The sequence below is a fragment of the Centropristis striata genome, chromosome 20 (assembly GCF_030273125.1).
Source record: "Centropristis striata isolate RG_2023a ecotype Rhode Island chromosome 20, C.striata_1.0, whole genome shotgun sequence".
NCBI lineage: Eukaryota > Metazoa > Chordata > Actinopteri > Perciformes > Serranidae > Centropristis > Centropristis striata.
In genome coordinates this window covers 6435670-6456462 of record NC_081536.1, presented here as the reverse complement: position 1 = coordinate 6456462, position 20793 = coordinate 6435670, and the positions used below count along the sequence as shown (strand labels likewise).

The 20793-nt window shown below is 38.8% G+C and overlaps 3 protein-coding genes across 8 annotated transcripts in view; 2 read left to right on the top strand and 1 right to left on the bottom strand.

The window, feature by feature from the left end:
- Positions 1 to 9232, top strand: part of zmp:0000000755 (phosphofurin acidic cluster sorting protein 2) — a 60432-nt gene extending 51200 nt beyond the window's left edge. Inside the window, exons 18-25 of one of the 2 annotated variants that reach the window (XM_059359092.1) lie at positions 786 to 888; positions 2030 to 2062; positions 4209 to 4251; positions 4353 to 4395; positions 4819 to 4957; positions 5045 to 5268; positions 6164 to 6277; positions 6472 to 9232. In XM_059359092.1, the coding sequence (XP_059215075.1) occupies positions 786 to 888; positions 2030 to 2062; positions 4209 to 4251; positions 4353 to 4395; positions 4819 to 4957; positions 5045 to 5268; positions 6164 to 6277; positions 6472 to 6587 (815 nt within the window). In that variant the 3' untranslated portion in view covers positions 6588 to 9232. The remainder of the gene's footprint in view (positions 1 to 785; positions 889 to 2029; positions 2063 to 4208; positions 4252 to 4352; positions 4396 to 4818; positions 4958 to 5044; positions 5269 to 6163; positions 6278 to 6471) is intronic. The other variant, XM_059359093.1, reaches the window with a different exon arrangement.
- Positions 9198 to 13468, bottom strand: mrpl2 (mitochondrial ribosomal protein L2). Its single transcript, XM_059359094.1, has 8 exons — positions 13379 to 13468; positions 12411 to 12504; positions 12150 to 12321; positions 10897 to 11038; positions 10694 to 10809; positions 10496 to 10606; positions 9639 to 9712; positions 9198 to 9555 (listed from the first exon to the last, which is right to left on the bottom strand). The coding sequence occupies exons 2-8, from the start codon at positions 12483 to 12485 to the stop codon at positions 9346 to 9348; spliced, it is 900 nt and encodes a 299-aa protein (XP_059215077.1). The 5' UTR covers positions 12486 to 12504; positions 13379 to 13468; the 3' UTR covers positions 9198 to 9345.
- Positions 13469 to 15044: 1576 nt separating this feature from the next.
- klc1b (kinesin light chain 1b) overlaps positions 15045 to 20793 on the top strand; it is a 32699-nt gene continuing 26950 nt past the window's right edge. For 3 of the 5 annotated variants that reach the window (XM_059359769.1, XM_059359772.1, XM_059359771.1), the window contains exon 1: positions 15045 to 15156. The gene's annotated coding sequence lies outside the window, so the exon portion shown is untranslated. Of the gene's footprint in view, positions 15157 to 17762; positions 17998 to 20793 lie in introns of those variants that run through there. The other 2 variants (XM_059359773.1, XM_059359770.1) reach the window with 2 other exon arrangements.

The following is a 20793-nucleotide window of genomic DNA, read 5'->3' as shown; positions in this document are numbered from 1 at the left end:
AGTGTAGCGAATGGCTCGAGATTATGGCTCTACTCCTCCTCCTCGCTGTAAACTGTCTGCTGCTGCTTCAGAAGACCACCAGGCTGTCAGAAGTCTGACTCATATTTGCCCCAAAGATTCTGAAAATAGCAGTTTGCAAGTCTTACATTTCCATCCCTTTTCCCTTCAATTCTCACTTGTTCTGCCCAGACAAGCCCTATAATCCTCACCCATCCTCACCTATTAATTCACCTAATTTACACCCCATAGGTGCAAGACTTGCCATCCCACACATCATGTTGAATCACCTCAAAAGGGGTTCAGAGAAAGGAAAAAAGATGTTAAAAAGGACTTTTTCCTTCGATCTTTTATTCTCTGACGTTGGCTGCCATAACAACACAAAGGCAGAGTTTGGATAGGAACGGGTGTGCGGGGCTTTCTTTCACAAGGAGAAGTAGTTTAAACTGTAGCGAGGCAATGGGTCAAAATAAGTTGACATTAAAAATCAGCACTGTTTCCACATTTCAAAAACGTACTCTGGGCTGAATGTGGCCCACAGGCCTTCTGCCTGACACACAATTCATCTTGCGTGTCATATGGCTGACTCCACACACATTTTAATGACATTTTACACTCTGCACCCCCCCACCTCCTTAATTCAGGGGAATGAAAATGATTAATGCACCTTCTTCTAGCGATCGCTGCATGTGAAAATTAGCATCTGCGTCAATTGTCTTGCAGCTTGTTAGTGAGTCATGAAACAGGAGAGGTGCGTTGTTAACAGTCTGTCTCTCTGCTCCCCGCAGACAACATCGATGTAGCAGGACGAGTCGTTCAGTACCTGGTCGGTGCCAACGTGTCCCACCAGTTCCCCATCTCAGAAGCAATGCTCACCTACAAACAGAAAAGGTAAAGATACTGCGATTATCGAGCACACCCATGCACTGCATATGTTTATGTGTGTATGCATGTATGTTTATTGTGCTCTTTTTAAGCATGCTTTCTAACTTGGAGTACTGATATTAATGTTCATTATGTCTGTTTACTCATCACAAATGAGCCTGAGAACAAATACAGCTACTGATCATCAGTAAAACTGCATGAGGAATGCAGATGTTTGAGTGCATATGCATGCAAGCAGGCACATACACTACTGGTCAAAAGTTTTAGAACACTCCAACTTTTCCAGAATTGAATTGAAAATGATGCAGTTTAATGTCTCAGTGTACTCTGAAATGAATGCACATTTGCAACAATTAAAATTCTTTATTGAGCATGATAGTGTTTTGAAAGTTAAAAAAAAGATTCAAAATCACATTTTATGTTGGACTTAAGGACTAAAAAAAAGACACAAAATGACCAAAAAAAGACACAAAATGACTAAAAAAGAAACAAAATGACCAAAAAAAGACACAAAATGACTTACAAAGACATGAAAATAATTCAAAAATGGACAAAATAGCCCAAGACTCCATAGAGTTAAGTTGTTAACCCATTTCTTGTTCCCTGAAAAAGGCCTACTTGTATAATTCTGAAATGTACATTATTTTTCAGTTGCTTATTTTTCAAGCTTACCTTTTTTTATTTACCTCTGGCAGTTCACCACTTACCTTTGTACCCTTTCCTGTTTACCTGTTCATTTGACTTGAACTGCTTGAATTTCAATAAAAAACTGGAAAAATTGGGGTGTTCTAAAACTTTTGACCGGTAGTGTACATTAAACACAAGCTGCTGCCATATGTGATGATAAAGATCCTCAGTTCAACTGTAGAGTTAAGTCTGTTTATTCTGACATACATAAAGGAGTCCAGGATAACATTTTTATGGCTGCTTATTACATTTGTCTGTCTCACAAACACAGACGCACTCAACAGACAGTCCGTTGCATTTCTGTGTGCATTTGTTGGTTTTCTGTCTGAGGTTTGACCGAACATTTCCCCTCTTTGTAAGATCGGCTTCCTATTGCTCAGAAGGTACTAAATACAACACCCAGATTTAACGCTGTTGCATTCCTTCTCCCTCCCTTTCCCCCTTTTGATTTGCTTTCAAGGAAAAGAAGTTTGTATTTTGATTTTTACATCAGGTATCTAATTTCAACTCTTTGTTTTTGTTTTGAACCTCCTTTTTTTTTTTTCTCTCCTTCCATTTGGCTTGAGCTCCTTGCTGTGTCTTAACATTTCCCTTTTCACACTCGATACTCACTGTAACTTCACTTTGCACTCTGTCCTCCCGACTTGTGTCTTTGGTTTGGTGTGACTTTTGGATTCTTACTCTGTCCTCTGTGTTGTTGCCGTGAAAATTTGCCTAACAACCTTTAAAACAAACCCAATTATTCACAAAGTGGAATGGTGTTCTGGCTCATGCATCCAACAGTTTTAGCATCAGGAGCATTGTTAAATGAACAGAAGTCATGTAGAACTAGCCTCGAGCAAACCAGCAGAACGTTTTGTTACAGCTTTTATGTAGACTTTAAAGGGAGGTGCCCGAATCTCAGAACATTTATCGGTTTACCCTTAAGGCTGGTGACATCATTCTTTACTTTAGCTCAATATTATTGACTTCTGCAAGGTTAATCAAGCACAGTCAAAAGATACAATAATATGATATTTCCCTGTTATTCTAACTTTGAAACACCTATATTTCTACATCCATGCATATATAAATAAGAGTTAAGTAATACCTATATTTCCAAAGTATTGGTAGTTAAGTTTAGTGTTTAATTTGCCCCAGTTGGTTGTTATTTTGTGAGTTATTTCACAGCTTGTGGTGATTTGTAAATGCACTATTAACACTGTTGATTGCTTTGGATTGGATAGCAATGCAGATGTATCCTTGCAGTAGTTTAAGGTTGAACAAAATGTCTTTTTTTATTAAGAGCTTCTATTGAGGTTTTTTTTTTTTTTTAAATGAACTGAAGTGATTCATCAGATTAAATGAGTTAGTGTTAGACCTTTTTGTTATTGTGGTTACATAAATAATTGATGGTGCTGTTAGAGCGCTCCGTTAATACAGGTGCGTGACTTCCTTTGTGCAAGCAGGAGAGCAAAGTGTTCTTTATACTGCAGTGAAAATGTTATTTTTGAAAGGCTGACAGCAACAAACTTGACTTTTGAGCTTTACAACCCTCAGGAGTTATTAGAAATGTTTGGATCACAGTACAATCAGAACAATCCTACGCAGCCACTGGAATCTAATACTACAAATAGCATAAAACTAATAATATTAGTGTAGCCCAATCTTCTTTTGTAAGAAAGACCAGGTTTAATTTGTATGTCAGCATTATGAATGAAGCTTGAAAACTATCTAGTGAGGCCAGACAATAATTTTCACATTGTCTGTTTCTCTTCACTATGTTGAGATTTCTTGTGGTGCAACCAGATTTGGTCACTTGAAACAAGCTTTCGGTCGCTATGAACTTAAGAAAAGACTTTACACAGGAAGTTATTTATGAGCAGCTGGTACAGTTCAATCCTGCCATGTTTTCTTTCGTGGGGGTGTTACTTTGCAAAGTCTTTACCTTGCAATATATAACATCAGTGAAATATGATGATATAATACAGTACTGACACCTACGGTGGTAAGATTGCTGGGGACTGCAGTCCTGTATCTGCACTGGAACGGAAGCCAGCAGCGTTTCTCGTCCTTCCTTCTTCTATTTTGCAGCCTCATGAAAGACTGGAAGAGAATCACAGGCTAGTATAGGAATCGCACTATTGGTTGCAGCACATTAGAGGACAAAATAACACTATCTCAGCTCCTCTCTGCTGAATCTTTGGGTGCTTTGTTGAATCACTGAGGCTTGCGTGTGTATTGGAGTTCAACTGACTATGCCTACCATACTTTTTCCTATCTTTGTATAGGCAAGCATTTTTTAACTGGTGACTCATCACTTCAGGATAGTAGTGTAAAGAAGCCACATGGTTGCTACAGCTCGGCCCAAACTCTCCCATGTATTAATAGCTCTTAGTACCGGCTGATAAGAAAGTCTTGTCTTGGTTGTAAGGAGCGGTCCTCTCATTCATCTCATTGTAACATGACCCTAAGATGACCTCATTTCACCCCAGCCAGTCATGTGCCATTTCTGCTGCGATGGGACATGGTGCAGGTCATGCCACAGCCATCTTCCCTCCAGGACCATTGAGTGTTCATGTGCACCTCTGGAGTGTTGAAGTGTGAAAACCCACATCTGGTCATGCTCTGACCTTTTATCTCTCTCTGTCTGTTTACAGCCCTGATGAGGACTCCTGTCAGAAATTTGTGCCATTTATTGGGGTAAGTTGTTTTTTTTTGTCCCATGCAAAGGTGCCAAACATTGTTCATTCGTTTTTGTGTTTGATTTAGTTTCACACTGAACCCTTTATTTATTCTTGCAGGTTGTAAAAGTCGGGATTGTGGAGCAAAGCCTCTCAACTTCAGGTAAGAAAGAACTTTTTTTTTTTAACCCATTGAAGCCTGGAAAGCGGATACGTCGTTTTGTAGTATTTGTATAAGCTCTCAAATACTTTTTGAATTTCATTTCTATCTGCTACAGAGGCTGAAAAATCTATTATTTAGTAGAAGCGTTGACACTTCTGTTGAATTTACAGATAAACTTCAGATTTTAGGGGCTTATTTTAAAGTCGCCCAGAGGTTTTACAGGCGTTTCAGGCGTCAATGGGTTAAAAGCGGTGGTATTATTTTGTCAGGTGGTTGATTCTATGTGCGGGAAAAAAAACACAGTCCCGCTCACTGGATATGGATTCAGATCAGGAACGAAGAAAATGACCCAGAAACCTCAATATTGTTTCATTTATTTACTTCATTTACTGGATTATGACTGTGTTCCTTCCCAATTCATAGTGGATTCAGATGATGCGATGGGGGTCAACACAAGCATCTTGTCTTCCCCAACGCCCCCGTCGGCTGGTCCGTATGGGAAGGAAATTGGGGGCACCCCCCCACAGTCCCCCTCTGTGTCCACCGCCCTCTCTGGAGCTGGGTATGACAACACACACATAATTACACCTATATATGTCTGTCTCACCGTGAGCTGGAGTTTCTGACTTCTGCCTGTTTTCCTTTGCAGCTCTCCATGTTCGGGCAGTGAAGTGATGGGGCTCCAGGTGGACTACTGGACGTGGCAAGGCCCGGAGAAGAAGAAGGAGGGAGAGAAGAGAGACGTGGGGCTGAAGAACACCCTGAAGAGTAACTTCCGTTCACTGCAAGTCAGCCGTCTGCCTTGTGGAGGGGAGCTCACCCCTCCACCCAGTATGGCCATGACTGTAGTCACCAAGGAGAAGAACAAGAAAGGTACGCTTTGGACTGACACACCCACATAGGGACATGGGACACGGACATGTGCAATACAATTGATATGTGCAAAACACTCAATTTACCTCATGTATAAATTATAACATTTTAAGTAGCCATTTATTTATTTTTACACGTATTTATTACATCACATGTCCTTGTTCTTGTTTTTGTCCTTGTTTAGCTCGGTATTTTTTCAATGTTTTTACTCATGTTGTTTTGTGTTATGATTGTCATAACTATGCACCTTATGCAGTGGCACTTTCAATTCCGTTGTATAGTGAACTATATAATGACAATAAAGACTATTTGATTTGACATAGAAATCAGAGTAAATGAAGACATTGGTCCAAATAATCACTACATATAAATAGGTTTACATGTGTTAATGTTTTTTTAAAATACGCATTGCTACGCCTCTGTGCTGATTGACAGGTAGTGTCTTGTCAGTCATAAAGTAGCCACACCTGGGACAATAATTTACAAATGAACATCATGCTGTATTGAAGAAGACTTGAAACCAGCGATCAAGACCATAAAATCATTAGAAAAAATGTGTACTGATATAATAAATCAAGTGAAAAGTAGGGTAATTTTCCAATCTGATTTCTTTTTTTCTCCTTTATCCGCCTCCTGCTGGATATTAGAAAGAATGCAGGTTTAAGGCACTTTAGCATTAGCTTCAACTCAATCCACTTCTGCGGTCCAAACATAATACCCACAATGCAACACAATACACACATACTTTATACAACTTCTTCACATATGCAGTAACTCTCCCCAAGACCTGTAAACACACTTTGATGTGTAAAATCAGTGGAGCTGCCCTTTAAGTACAAAAAGAATTATGTGGGGGGAAAAAAAAATTTTTATGCCTCGCTGTTTGTCTCTACAGTGATTTTTCTCAGCAAGAAGCCCAAGGAGAAAGAGCTGGACTCTAAGAGCCAAGTGATTGATGGCATCAGCAGGTTGATCTGCACGGCCAAGCACCAGCACACCATGCTGAGAGGTAAGTCCACAGCTGAGGGTATACTGCCACCTGGTGTTCATGTCAGGAACCTCCTCAATATTGCTTTGTAACAGTCTTATAAACAAAGAATCATCTGCTCTACAAAAGCTGTCGGTGCACTTCTCCCAAAGGATAAATTCTGATATGTTTAGAGTTTATTTGTCAGTTTAACTGTTCTGCTTTGTCATCCTTAGTCACTATTGATGGAGTGGAGTGGAATGATGTGAAGTTTTTCCAGCTCGCTGCCCAGTGGCCAACACATGTCAAGCACTTCCCGGTTGGAATCTTTGGTTACACTAAGCCTGTGTGACCCCGGCCACCAGCCACCTGACCACCACCAGACTCTCCGCTGCACTTGTCTCACCGAGAGGCTACAGAGAATTAGAGGAAAAGCCAACGGGCCCCAGGCAGTAATAGTTTTCCTGTGGAAATCTTACTGACTCACAACCACGTGTTCAATACACAAAAATTTCATGTTGTCAATTGGATGTTTTTGATGTTGATGTTGTTGGGTGTTGTTGTTTTTTTTACACACTACAAAAAGAACAAGTACTATTTTGTAAGATTTGTGCTACCGCCTCAGAGGTATTTTGAGGTTTTTGACAATTTGCCACATTTCGATAATGGCAGCTGTGTTTGCACTTTGTTTTTGTTAACATTTTATTATTTCTGTGAAATCCTACATTTATTGTTACTCTATAGACAATGGAGGAGTGTGATGGTGATGTGCAGTGGCGTGTGTGAGATTGTTTGAGACCGTGTTTGTGTTTGTTGTTGAAAGTTGGAATATTGCTGTGAATCTTAGATGGAATCCTTCTCTTTGAACTCAGTGCTCAGTTTTCTTACTCGTCCCTTTACTTTCTCAAAAAGGTAAATTTTTATAGAAAGGAACAGAACGTTCTGTTTGCCTCGTTGCTTTTAAGCACACCGTGTACCCTAAAGCAAATAAGAAAAACAACTAAAGCAAGGTATTTTTGAAGGTAGCTATAATGAATGTAGCTATGGAGCATTTGTACCACGAAATCAGTTTATTATTGTTAAGTGCTGAAGATTTTGTATCAGTGTTGTTGTACATTCAGACTGTACAGTAACATCTACCTAGAAGCAGGGTAACATGACACCACAAGACATATTTCAACTATCAACAGCTGAATGCCAAATTTAGTTGTGACTGTGTGAACTGTCGTATTGTTTCAAGGTCCTGAATTGTTTTTCAGTTTTCCCAGCCACCCCGTGTTCGGCTTCATGTACTGGCATCTCACAGACCTGCCGAAACTTAGCAAATACTGGATGTGTCCAGATGTGCAGTGATGTGCCAAAGTCAAGTTCGTTTTACAGTGTAACCACCAGAACTCTTGGCTTGGCCAAACTTCATAGTCTGTTGAACTTAAACTAAAAATAGTACATTTAATGTATTGTGGTCCCTGTGGAGATCAGTATTTAGATTACTGAGATCATACTTTAACCAGTTAGCGCTCCACATTTGGGCAAATATAATCCCATATAGCATTTACAAGACGTGTGCACATCTTAACCAAGCAGTTACCGTTGTGTCCTTTATTGTGGCTGGACATAAAACATACTGATAGTTTGGTCAGTCAGTATTGCGTAGGCCTGTTATGGGAAAATTACAAATGAGTTGAACTTGAAACATGCTTAGACAGTAGTGTCAAGCGCAATTACTTCTTAAAATATGATGAAAAGTGTATGGAGTCTTGCCAGATGTCCGAGTCACTGCCTGTGTGTGTCTGTGTAGGTGTGCTATATGTTCGATGGTACTCCCTGAATAGTGTTACGTGAAACTTTTGCAATAGGAAACCTTTGGACAAAGGGCCTTCTGTATGAGTTAGTTGTTGCTTTTTATAAAGTGAAGACTTACGAGCTTTGATTGGCTGGCTTTTTTAAATAATGTATATAAATATATACAAGATGTATTATTGTGAAACGCAACCCCCGACCCCACCCCCAAATTGAAAGCACAAATAGCTTACCTTTATTTCTTGACATAAATGCCAAATATATTTCCAGAACTCATTACTATGAAGTTGTACAATGCAAACACTATTAGGTATGTAATTTCTCATACATTTCCCTCGCTTTGTAATGCACTTTCATGTGGTTTTATATGTATTTTAGCTCAAATTGGGACACTTTGTTTTTGAGGTGAAGTGTTTAGAGGTGTTGAAATATAAACCACTACCTATAGTCAAGAGAAGGCAGTTTTTGACCCTTTTTCATAGGGATGTTGTGTTTATGTTGATGGGTTGAAGCACCCTATGACGTCTGAAAAACAGTCTGTTACTTTGTTTTGCCACTTGATGTCGAAAGCTTATTTGCAGCTACCACCATACGTGTCTGCCTGTGACGATACAGTCAAGTTTTCTTGTCTCCTGCTTTTTGAAGGGTTCACTATCTTCTTTTAGTTGGGAGACCAACTGGCCCTAACAGGTGTGTAAACTGGGGCTGTGAAGTGTTAGCCAGGGCAGAGTTGTTTGAGGGAATTTGTCATGTGAGCTAGCCTTTTAAAATACTCAACAGGCATAATGACAAGTGTATTTCAATGTATTTGACCTCGAGTTTCTTTCTTTTTGCCCTAAATCTAGAGGTAGCATGGGGGTGTTTTACAGGACTGGATCAATGAGCAGGCATGCCTTTTAATTTAGCACAGTAACAAATTAACTCTTAACATCAGTGTTAGTTTTTCATCACAAGGTCAAACTACGATTACAACATGCCATCTCATTGCTCCTGTTACTTGAAATGCCACCCAGTGTCTTTGCACAAACCCTATTTTAAATGACATGACAGTATTTTTAAATTTACCACTAAAAATATGGATTACTCTGCATGTTTTACTATAGATGTAAATATGTTTTGGATTTTTATATTGTTTTGTTTCTTTCCATGCTCTCACAAGCAGTTGTGTTTAATAAAATTTTTAATCTTCTGTACAAACAGCTCGTCTTTATTCATTCTTTTCCGAACAATTGACTTGATTTCATCATAACGACCAACATAATAATACAAGAGACAACAATCTCCAGTTTCCAACATGTCCAGCGTGTTATTTAGCTTTTAGAGATTGAAGGCAGGTTGACGTAGACCTTCATGGGAGGCAGCGGTTTAATCTTGCGACCTGCCCAGCCTCCCTTCCTCTGCCACTTGCCGCTCGACGGGCGCTTGCCGAGCCAGCGGTTGCGACCGGCTTTACCGATGATCCGTTGATTGTGGTCGATGTTGGACACCCGTCCCACTGTCGCAATGCAGGTCTCATCTACCTGTGTGTGTCAAGAGGACAACATTCAGCTCAGAGTAGATTGTCTTTAACACAGAAGGTGGAATCTTAATCCAGATGCCTCACCTGAACCTGCTGCCTAGAAGGAAGCTGGACGATCGCTGTTCCGTTGACTTTACGGAGCAAAATGCCGCTTGTGCCTGAAAACCAAATAAGCCACAACATTAAGTTTAGGAATCATGAGTCATCACTTTAAACAGCAGCTATTACCTTGTTCAAAATGCCTGAGGCATTCAGGTAACATTTATGAGCAGATTATGAGGTCCCCTCAACGCTCCTACACAAGAGCAAGACACAAACTTTATGGTTGTTTACCCTCTTTTAGCTGCTGTTGAGTGTCTTTGTAGTTGTTACACAAATTGTCTCTTTTTGTTCATTATGTGTCTCTGTAGTTGTTTTGCTTTTTTTTTTTTAGTTTTGTGGCCATACTGTGTCTGACGTTATTTGGAGTTTTTGTCACTTTGTAGTTATTCTGCATTTTTGTAGTTGTTATTTTTTCTTTTTGGAGTCATTCTGTGTCTCCTTGTGGTTATTTTGTGTCTCTTTCTCCATTTTGAGTCACTTTGTTGTTATGTTGCCCCTTTTCATAGTTGTTGAAAGTTTCTTTGCATCTCTTTAGTCTTTTGTGTAACTTTGGAGTGGTTTTATGCTTCTTTGTGATCATTTTGAGTCCTAGTCAGTACATGTCTCCGTCTGACACTTTGTGCCCCTGGTCCTATCCCTCGTAGGCCCCTTCAGTAATCCATCAATGTTTACATTAGATGAAACAACAAATCCCTCTAATGCAACTGTCACAAGAACACACAGTAACTGATCTTAATGTAAGTGGACTTTAAAAAATTATGATTTTCAAGCCAATTTTTAAATTTTCAGCAATCACAAGCGAGGGTCTAAACATGAAACTCATGCAAATAATAAATTACCTGCAGCACGAATACGCTGGGCTCCCTTCCCTGGTTCTAACTCCAGGTTGTTCACCAGTGTCCCCACAGGTAGGGCTCCCAGTGGGTGGGCATCACCCTCATTGGCTAAGACTGCAAAGTAAAACAATAATACAGACGATCGTTACTTCCATCATCTCAAGTGGAAGGTTCGGAGGATAATTATGATGACCTTTATACCTGCCATGCGTCCAATAACTCCAGATGTTTTAATCACGTCTCCAGCCTGCATGTTCTCTGTAGCAATAATCCATCTTTTCCGGGTGCCTCCAGCTACCAGGGCAATGTCAGCAGATCTGTGTAACACACATCATGACGACCAACATCATGTATGTTTAAAACACATTAATCAAAGTCCTGCGTGATGAAAGCTGATATCTCACCTGCACGGGTCGTATCGCACTTCCACGACCCTCTCCTCAAAGGGCTGGTCCTCTTTGTTCTCTTCGTAACGCAGTCGCTGAAAGTCGATCCACCTGTATTTTTGTTTGTGGCCACCTCCGATGCCATGTGTCCGGATCTTTCCTGTATGACAGACAGAAAGATTAGCAGCTCTTTGCATTCGACTCCAGTCAGAACAAGTACCACAGCTGTTATAAAAGCAAATCCATCAGTCAGCGGTGTCAGAGCTCTACCGGAGGCTCAACTTGACTTCTGATTGACAACTTAAGTGTAAACCTGGGGGGAAATTATTATTAGCTGATTCTCATACTCAAAAGTATGATAATCAGATGCTCAATTTCATAAATCAGACCCATAGACTGTATAAAATGGATCAAACCACACCTGCAACTAACAATTATCAATTTTCTGTGGATGCTTTTCTCTATTAATTGAGTAATTAAGTAAGTAAAAAAAATGTTGATTGCTTAGCTTGCTGCCCCCGCAACCCGGCCTCGGATAAGCAGACGAGAATGGATAGATGGATGGATCTTTGCAAATGTTTAATTTATCTGCACATTATTTAATTGGATTTCCTGCAAATCCTTAATTTCATTGTAATGTCCAATTTCCCTGCAAATGTTTAAATATTTAAGCAAAAGTTTAAATGTAAATTCATATTTATCATAGGTTAATTATTTATAGGTTAAGTCTATTTTTAATCTATGTATAGTTAGCTATAGTTATCTATATATATAACTATATCTATATATAACTATCTATCTATCTATCTATCTATCCATCCATCCATCCATCCATCCATCCATCCGTGCATCGCAATAAATTGAGTGCATATAGTTGGACATACTTTTCAGCCAACATTTCTATATTAAACATACTTTTTAAAATTGGTCTTTTGTAATATTTGTTTTGAGACACTGAATTTTCGGTCTTCATTAAATGTAAGCCATAATCATTATAATTAGAAGAAATTAAAGAAATAAAGACATTTAATGTTTCATTCTGTACATATATACACTTTTCTATGATATTCTAATTTATTGACATGCACCTGCATCCATCCATCTGTGCTTATACCAGTTGGACCTCAACTAGATTAACACTGAAAGGCCAAAATACTGTTTTAAACTCCGTTTCTGACGGTTCTCACGCTTTTAATGAAACAGAACAAATAGGACATCCTAATCTGCACATTAGAAGCTAACTCCAACCTTGTTCTGAACACAGTCTTTACCTGTGTGATCTCTGCCTCCTGTCTTTTTCATGCCTATAGGCCTGATAGTGTATTTCTCCCTCTGCTTCCACAGCGTCTTGTTCTGCTCCAGAGAGGCTGTGGTGAGGAAGCCTCTGCACTGTAAACTCACTACTCTCGGCACCTGAGTTACCAGCCTGGTCTGTGCAACTGCCTGTAAACACAAAAAGCATGACAGATTTTTTTGGTGGTGGTTGTTGTGATTCAGACCTCCAGTATGAATGACAGGTGATAGATGCTTACCTGTGAGGAGAGCAGTGCGGGCTGGGAGAGGGTCAGGGAGCGCAGGGCTCGGGTTAGACACGACACCGCCATCATAACAACAACCTCCTGACAGCTGCAGAGCAAAGAAGAGTTTGTCTTTATCACTAGTGGTACCCATAGACCAGGGGTGTCAAACTCAAATACACAACGGACCAAAATTTTAAACTTGAATAAAATCGCGGGCCAACATTGAACAAATAAACCTTTTAATATATACCAAACATGTTTTGCTTTAACATTAGTTATGGAACCAGCAATGCTTATAAACATACAATATATAACTAAATAGTGCAGACATGCAAAATCAAATTTCAAATAAAAAACACATCAATGTCATTAATTTATTAAATAAAAATTAAATAAAAATCGTATGCCTCTTTTCTATTTGCATCCTTCTGATTTAAATATCAAAATAAAGTTTTTCAACAGGTTAATACATTTAAAAATAAAATAATAATAAATCTAGTATTAGCGGTAAATGCGCGTATAATACCGGCAGGTCAGCTTTTATAGTACAATAATAATATAATAATTTGGTATTGCCTCGCGGGCCAAATAAAATTACACTGCGGGCCAAATTTGGCCCGCGGGCCAGAGTTTGACACCCCTGCCATAGGCTGTATAAAATACCTGGTACCTGGCGTTTAACATAAGATCGTCTGTATCCAATGAAGTTCACACATTTCTCCTGCTTTTTTAGTTCAGCTTCTTACTATAAAGGGCACAAGTCATAAGTCAATAAAACACTAGCTTCAACCCTTAACTTTGCAGTAACCTTACCAAATGGCCAATATACATGAGCTATCACTAGCTTAGCCTGAGGTTAATAATCGGCTCAATAAATACACCTCCCTTTTATTTTCTGCTGCAATAAACTGAGCCGAATTTCCCGCCTTTCTCGTGTCTAATTTGTGCTGTAAATCAATTTATAATAACATTAAACCAACCTTTATATTTGGCCTATTTCATCTCAGGCTTCTCGTCGTCGACGTCCTTCACAGCACTGCACGCTGCGTCGCGCTCTGATGACGTTTACTCCAACTCCAACGGGATCTTAGTTTTGATTTTTCTGCCCAGTTTCCTGCAGAATGTGCATGTTAAAGATTAGCGTTTATGATATGTCCACCCTCCATTGTTACCCGTACAGGCTGCGTAATTAAACATTTCATGATATATATAGTACTGTAACATTTCTTAAAAAGCTTCCATAAAGCTTCTGATTTCTTTGAAAGCTGGTTTCAATTTCGCCATCAGGTGGCAGTAATGTATTTTTACAAATTAATGTTACTGTGACCGCGCTATGATTATAATTGAAAAAAAAAGTATCCCCTAAACTATTTTGTGTATTTTTTTTATTGTATATAATGTTCCTAAAGTTTATTTTCCATTTTTAATTGTTAATATTTATATTTCTACTTGTTTATATTGTGAATGGTTAATACTTTTTAAAAAATATATTTTTTACTTGTTAATTTGCTAATACCTTTCTTATATTTCTAGTTCATGCTGATGATTACAATTTATTTTTATTTTGCTATCCACTTTGTTGCTCTAACTCTGGAAATTTCCCTGTTGTGGGACTAATAAAGGAAATCCTAATCTTAATTTTTATATATTATAGCATATTAAAACAGTCATTGTCTGAGATTCACTTTCTGCAGGTTGATAAACAACACAGAAATATTAAAATATAAATTCTATAAAACAGTCAAAAACAGTGTTTCCGTCCCTTCGCTCAAAATGTTGAGAAACATAAAATACATAATATAATAATAAAATAATATAAAATCAGTATGGTGAGATAATTATTGGTGAACATGTCACACATAGCAACGTTTTCATACTATCAAACAACACTAAAGAGGAAAATATGCTTAACTGGGTAAAGGAGAAAGGAAAATCTGTCATATTTTTTATTTATTTATTTTATATAAAGGATTCAGAAGAAGAATTCAAAATAAAAATAAAACAGTTTTATATTGCTTCTGGTTTCTATTTAAAGCCTCCTGATCCCAGACTTATAGAATAACAAAAATTTGTAAGACAGAAAAGAAAAAGGATCAGTTTTTAAATTTACAAGTCAGCCTTAACATATGTTATTACCAAAATTTGATTTTGGTGGAGGTAAACTTGTAAACCTGTCTGGGAGAATAAATTAGGAAGGAAATTATGAATTATATATAATATGATAATAATTGTTAATATTATTTATTTCATTAATTGTTTAGATACTCCATCGGAAAATAATTTTATGATAATAATACTATAATATAATAATATTTTTTCATATTATTTATTTTAGGCACACTTTAATTGTTTATATACACATGTGGTGAATTTAAATAATATTGAACCGGTGGAATTACCATTATCATTTGTTACTATTCACGCGTTAACCACTAGATGGCAGTATATGCTCTTTGATTTTTTTTCTGTGGTGGAATTTATAGGCTATTCAAGTGAAGTCATATATCTTTAACAGTTAGAATTAGACCTTAAAGTTAAAGTAATTTTCTGTCATGACCGTAGTGCCTTTCATACTAATTCTCCCCAAAATGTGTCACATTTAATACGTATTAATGTGTTTGCAGACAATCTATGTTCTGAAACAAAACATGACGTCACTATAATTAAAGTTGGCCGCAGAGGCTGCTGGGAGAATCTTGCTGTGCTGGAGACATTTTGGATTTAAAGGGGCTGAGCTAGCCGTCAGTCCTAGCTCTTGGTAAGTGAAAGCTGTGTTTTCACTAACTAATATGAGAATTGTAAGAGTGTCCTGTGTGTGTTCGTGTATCTAAGCTGTATCACTTCAAGATACCGTGTATAGAAATGATCAGCACGGCGGTTTGAACAGCGTGAACTCGTAGCAACAACTAGGGAGTGGTGATGCTAGCAGGTTAGCTGAAGCTAGCTTAGCCGCGAACCGGAGCGCTAAACAGATCAAAAAGCAAGCTCCGCTGTGAGGTTTGCTAAATTAACGAAACATCGTCCGGAAAATATCATAATAAATCTAGTCAAGGAATGGCCGATTAGAAGATGACCCTGTTGTTTATTTACATCTTGTAGATGGAGGTAGAAAAGCAGAGCTCCGTTGTGCACTGCGAAAGTCCAAATAAAATGAAATTATGAGACTGATAATGAGCAGCGCTCAAGTCAAACGATAGACCACCTGATGTGTTGTTTTTTTTTGTTTGGAAGGAATTTTCAAATCTTCAGAATACTCTGTTTTTGTTTAGATCACGTCCAGGTTGCGCAGAGTCATAAGTTACCACGATATTAAATCAAATGTCTAGAATTGTTTTTACATCACTGCTAACGTTACATCAATGTAGGACTGTGTAGGCAACAATGTTATTAATCAAATCAAATCAACTTTATTTAAAGAGCCTTTTCAAACAGCCATAGCTGATACAAAGTGATGTACATGGCAGGACAGACCAACAATAAAAACAGAAATCAAATGAAAACAACTAAAACAGAGTGAGTCTCATGCTGGGTAAAAACCAGTAAATAAGTGTTTTTTAATATTTCTTTTAAAAGCGGACAGTGGAGGCCTGCCTAAAAACAGCTGTCACCTTTTGCACATTATATTCCTCATGTTAGGCAGATGCTCTACCTGGTCTATCTTTCTGCATCAGTAGCAACATTCAGACAGACAGTTTTCATCCAACCATTTGAGGGAAAACAGCCCTCTAGCAGCTGGTTTCAGTGGTGTGATGGATGACTGTGGATGGTGTCAGTGGCACTTCCCTCCTGGTTGTCCCAGGCCCCGCCACACCCTCCTGGATGGCTGGCTCTCCTTTGTGTCTGGTAGCGATGCAAACAGTGTTGTTGTATTGCTGTTTGTGCAGGAAACAGAGGAAGATAAATTGATCTGGTGGTGTCAAACTTCATCAAGTGGACAGGAAATGCGTCTCCAGGGAGATGGCACAGAGATCGGCCACTAGCTTGATGATGCACCCACTGCACCCTGTCTGTTTCCATTTCCTATGCTTGTGTTTTACTACTATAATAACAAGACACCACACCCTGTCTCAAATGGTCTGTTTCCATAGTTTCTGCTCTGTTTTGTATTTGGCCATTAAGGATTCCCTGGCTCAGCTTTTCAATAAGATTGCATAAATGTGGAAATAAAAGTGTGCTTGAATCCAAATCCAGAACATTTTTAAGGTGAAAATGGCAGTATATCAAGCATCAGTAAGAAATTTGGCAGTAGTATGTGTACATTAAGGGTTGTTCAGTTTATTCTCTCGTTGGAGATCAGTGTACAAAAGCACAATCAACTTGAATGACTGTAGTGCAGTTATGGTTGAGAGAGACGAGGAGAAACGAGGGCCTGAGGGATGATGCTGTTTTCCAAAGGGAGATGTAATAATGTAAGGCTTGAGGCTTCTCTGGAGATGGAGACTAATGAAGAGTGGCGCTGTGGATGGGCAAACATGACAGGGAGATGCCCTAGGTTTTCACTGCCAAGAGGGAAATAAAGCAGTCAATACAGAGTCCACAGAGTTGTGTCTGTAAACACAGAACTGTCTTTCATAACGCTGTTCGCTCCTCTTGGGCATTTGCATTGGTTTCTGAGCTGGATGTGCTGCAGTATAATATGACCTTTGATCCCGCTGCAAGGTTGAGTCATCTCACTTGCCCATAAATTCTTTAACTGATCCATTTCACCGAAACAATGTCAAATTGTCTATAAGACTTGTCTGTTCCATTGTTTTTGAAGAGATTTGTTTTGAGTGTTGGTTCACAAATTTAACATCCTAAATCTAAAAGATAAATATATATTGCTTCAGTGTAGCCCTTCTGCATTCAGCCTCTGGTTGAAAGAGCCATGGACCACAGGTGATCGACCATCACTCTATTGCAAGATATTTGATTTGAGCTTTTGTTCAGGAAAATTTAATTTAAAATTCTTATCAGAAACCAGTCTGCACATGTTAACTGTTTGTTTTTGGATTGTAAGTTAAATTGTCTCATTAGGCATTTATTGATTGGTGCTGTGGTGAATTAGGGCCAGGAGCTATGTGTAAATTAGTCGAATATTTTTATATATACCGTGCAGTTCCACAAGGCTGTAGGTTTTGACATTGCAGCATGTTGTCATCCTTGGTGGCATGTGAAACTGTAAATAGTGTCATCGAGTCCATCCCCTTGTGTCTCATTAGACCTGTTCCTTTGTGTCTGATGAGTGTGGAGGAGCAGATCATGAGGGCTCCCTCCCCCATCCGACCTGCTCCTCCACACTCCCCTGCTCTCATCCCGCTGTGGGCGGGGCTGCCTCTTGATGTGCGCCCTGAGCTGATGTTGGTTGTTCTGACGGAGCAGCAGTGGGAAGGTCATCATCATCCCGAAAGCAGGCAGCCTGTCCTGTTTCATTTCCATTCGCCTCCGTTTCACACTAAAGGATTCCCTTCTCATTTTAAGGAGGATCACTTTGGATTAAGGCTGCAATTTGATGATGCACTTTGCCAGCGAGTAGCGCTATTGCTGGAGGAGGAGTCATTATTTCATCAGCTTTTCACCGTGCCAAAGTATGAGGTTCTGATCTGCCACTGAAACTGAGGTTAGTTTTCTGGTCCAGCAAGCGAAGGCAGCTGTAAATATTTCCAGTAAGAATGATAGATGGCTTGAGCTTTTAGTTGGCATTTAGTGGGTTATTAAATGGACATAGAGATTCTTTGATAGTGTGATTTGACCTTTTTTCCATATGTTGTTGCTTGTTTACAAGTGTTTACTCATAAAAAAGAGCCCTTTGCTATGGATAAGTTGCTTCACTATAAGGATCTTGTAGTTTAAACATGCCACAGATTTCACTTTGATTAGAACGAGACATTTCATAATATACTCCATCTGCTGCAAAATATCATTGAGAGGCGATAAGATCTGTTATGCATTATGTCTTATCTATGTTGCATGTGTGATAGTAGGTCAAGTAGCTCTGAGGTGAGGGATTTGTTGAAAATGTGTTCCTTGTGTTTGCTTTATGCTTTTTAATAAGTGAACATTTCCTCTGACTAGCAGCTACCTAACGCGTTCCTACTAAAGCTAGACTTACACTTGATCCTTATTTCCTTTTACTTATCACGAGGGCATTTGGAAAAAAAAGCCCAAATCAAATGAGTATGTGTGTATAGTGTAATGTGTGACTAGTACATGGAGATTGCATTGTTTTGTAACAAGCAGAAGTCCATTTCAGTGGGATGAGATGTCATATTCTGGGCCTCATGAAGTAGAGCTGCTGGATTTGTCAGTCATGTTAAGCTTCTTTGCTTTCATTTGTTTTATTTGCACATGATTTGTTTGAAACATAAGAAGCAAATGTTAAAGATTAGCTCAAGGGCGGTCTTTTTTTAAAGGAAAACAACAGGCCTGTTGGACTTTATCTCGCCTCTTTAAAGACTTGGGAAATATTAACTTCAGCTGGCTGAGGAAAGCAGGAAAGTCCTCGATACAGGTGTTTGTGTATTTTTTTTTTATCAAGGGAAAGCTACTTGTTCCTCCCCTGACTGACATGAAAGCATGTCTTCTCTTTGTTAGCTACTGCGTACACTCAGCTAGTCGGGCCTTTTCATCCACACAGGCGTTTAACTGCAGAGTCTTGGAGTAACTGTACGGGGTAATGCGCTGTCTGATCTGTGAATATGCTTGATCTTTCAAAGAGATCATTTCATTTCTTGTTCAGAGCAGGTAAAAGCTCTGGCGCCAGCTCCTATCAGGGAGAAAAGTACTGTAGGCTCTGACAGCAGAGGAAACTTCTCATCTGACATGCACAGTTAGGTTCTTTAATCTTCCTGATTTTACTTTGGGCTTTTTGAAGCACTAAATGCTGCCTAATTCAAAATTATGTACAAGACAGGCAACTCTTTGACCATGCAAACGAGAGCACAGGTTGATTTGTTTGCAGCATTTAAATATAGACTTGTATGTAAAGTAGCAAGTCCACTTTTTGCCAGAATGGCTTTCAGTTATCTTTGCTGTGTTTTTTTTTCTTTCGTGTCAGTTCTCTCCAAAACGTGTTTCTTCTTGCTTGCTGACAGATTTTTCCATTAGCACATTTTAACTGTTCTGCACACTTGCAACCCCTGACTGTAAGCCCTCTGGTCATGTTGTTTTTACTGAATATATTCATACCATGACCAATTCACAACCTCCAAGAACAGGTTTTAATTCTTAGCAGATCTGTTTTTATATATCTTACATTTATTCTCATTTGATCTTGATGCTTGGCCTTAGTTTTGTAGAAATATTTTTAAACTAGTAGCAAATACAAGATCACACTTCCACTTCTATGTAGGTACATATTTGATGATCTGAAATCCCATTAAGTGGTTCAGAAGTGCATTTTACTATTAATGTCTTATATGTTTTCTTTTATTTGAATTTTGCCATTTGATGTGAGATGAGAAATGCTTAATGGTTCGTCTCGCTCTGCTTCTCTCTGAAGAGGTTGTCTGTCTCTGTGAATTTGCGTTTTACTGCTCTTCTGTTACTTTCATGTAAAATGGAAGTAAATAGATAATCGTATATGAAGTGCAATAAAGTCTTAATTGCAGAGGAGAGAGGCTCAATGTCACCTCTGGGTACCATATCCAATATGCTCTATATGAATTAGTCAGCTGCTTCTGTGTTTTAACAGCTTGAAGGGACCGTTCACCCTCAAATCAAACATACATTTTCCTCTGATTTCTGGAGGGAGATGTTGCCGTAGAGTTTTTATTGTTTATTTCTTGAGCACCACAAGCGAAGAGCTATAATGTTCTATTGCATCTAGGAAAAGCAGACATCTCTATGGCCAGCATCTCCCACACTGTGCAACTCGCACAAAAACAATCTAGATTGATAAATAGCACTAAAAGTAAGAAGAAATATGTGTTTTTGGTCTTGGGGTGTACTGTCCCTTTAAACAAGATGCTACCTGTTTTGCATCAGGCTTCAGGAATTCAACAGAAAAGCTTCTTAGTAGGATAAGAGGAAAAATGTATAGATACCTTTTTCTTCAAATGTTATGCATTTCTTAAATTCTTCAGTGGATTTAAGTAAGCGGGTTCATGAACCAAAGGATGGTAATGCTTTTAATTGGAGGAAGGGGAAAAAAGTATAATTTCAGGTTGGCTTTTTACCTTAATAGCGCATATTCTCTGTATCTTCCTATACATTTTTATCGTGTTAGGTAACCTGACACTTTTGATTATGGATGAGATCTCTGATGCTCCTCTGCCCATCATGAGCCTCCAGCTGGTGGTGCACAGACTGACATCCAGTTGGCTGTTAGTTGACAGTGGCTGGCCCTGTGTGCTTGTCTTGTGTCCATCATGAAATATATTAGCATCATAAATAACACACTCCCGACAGAGCCCAG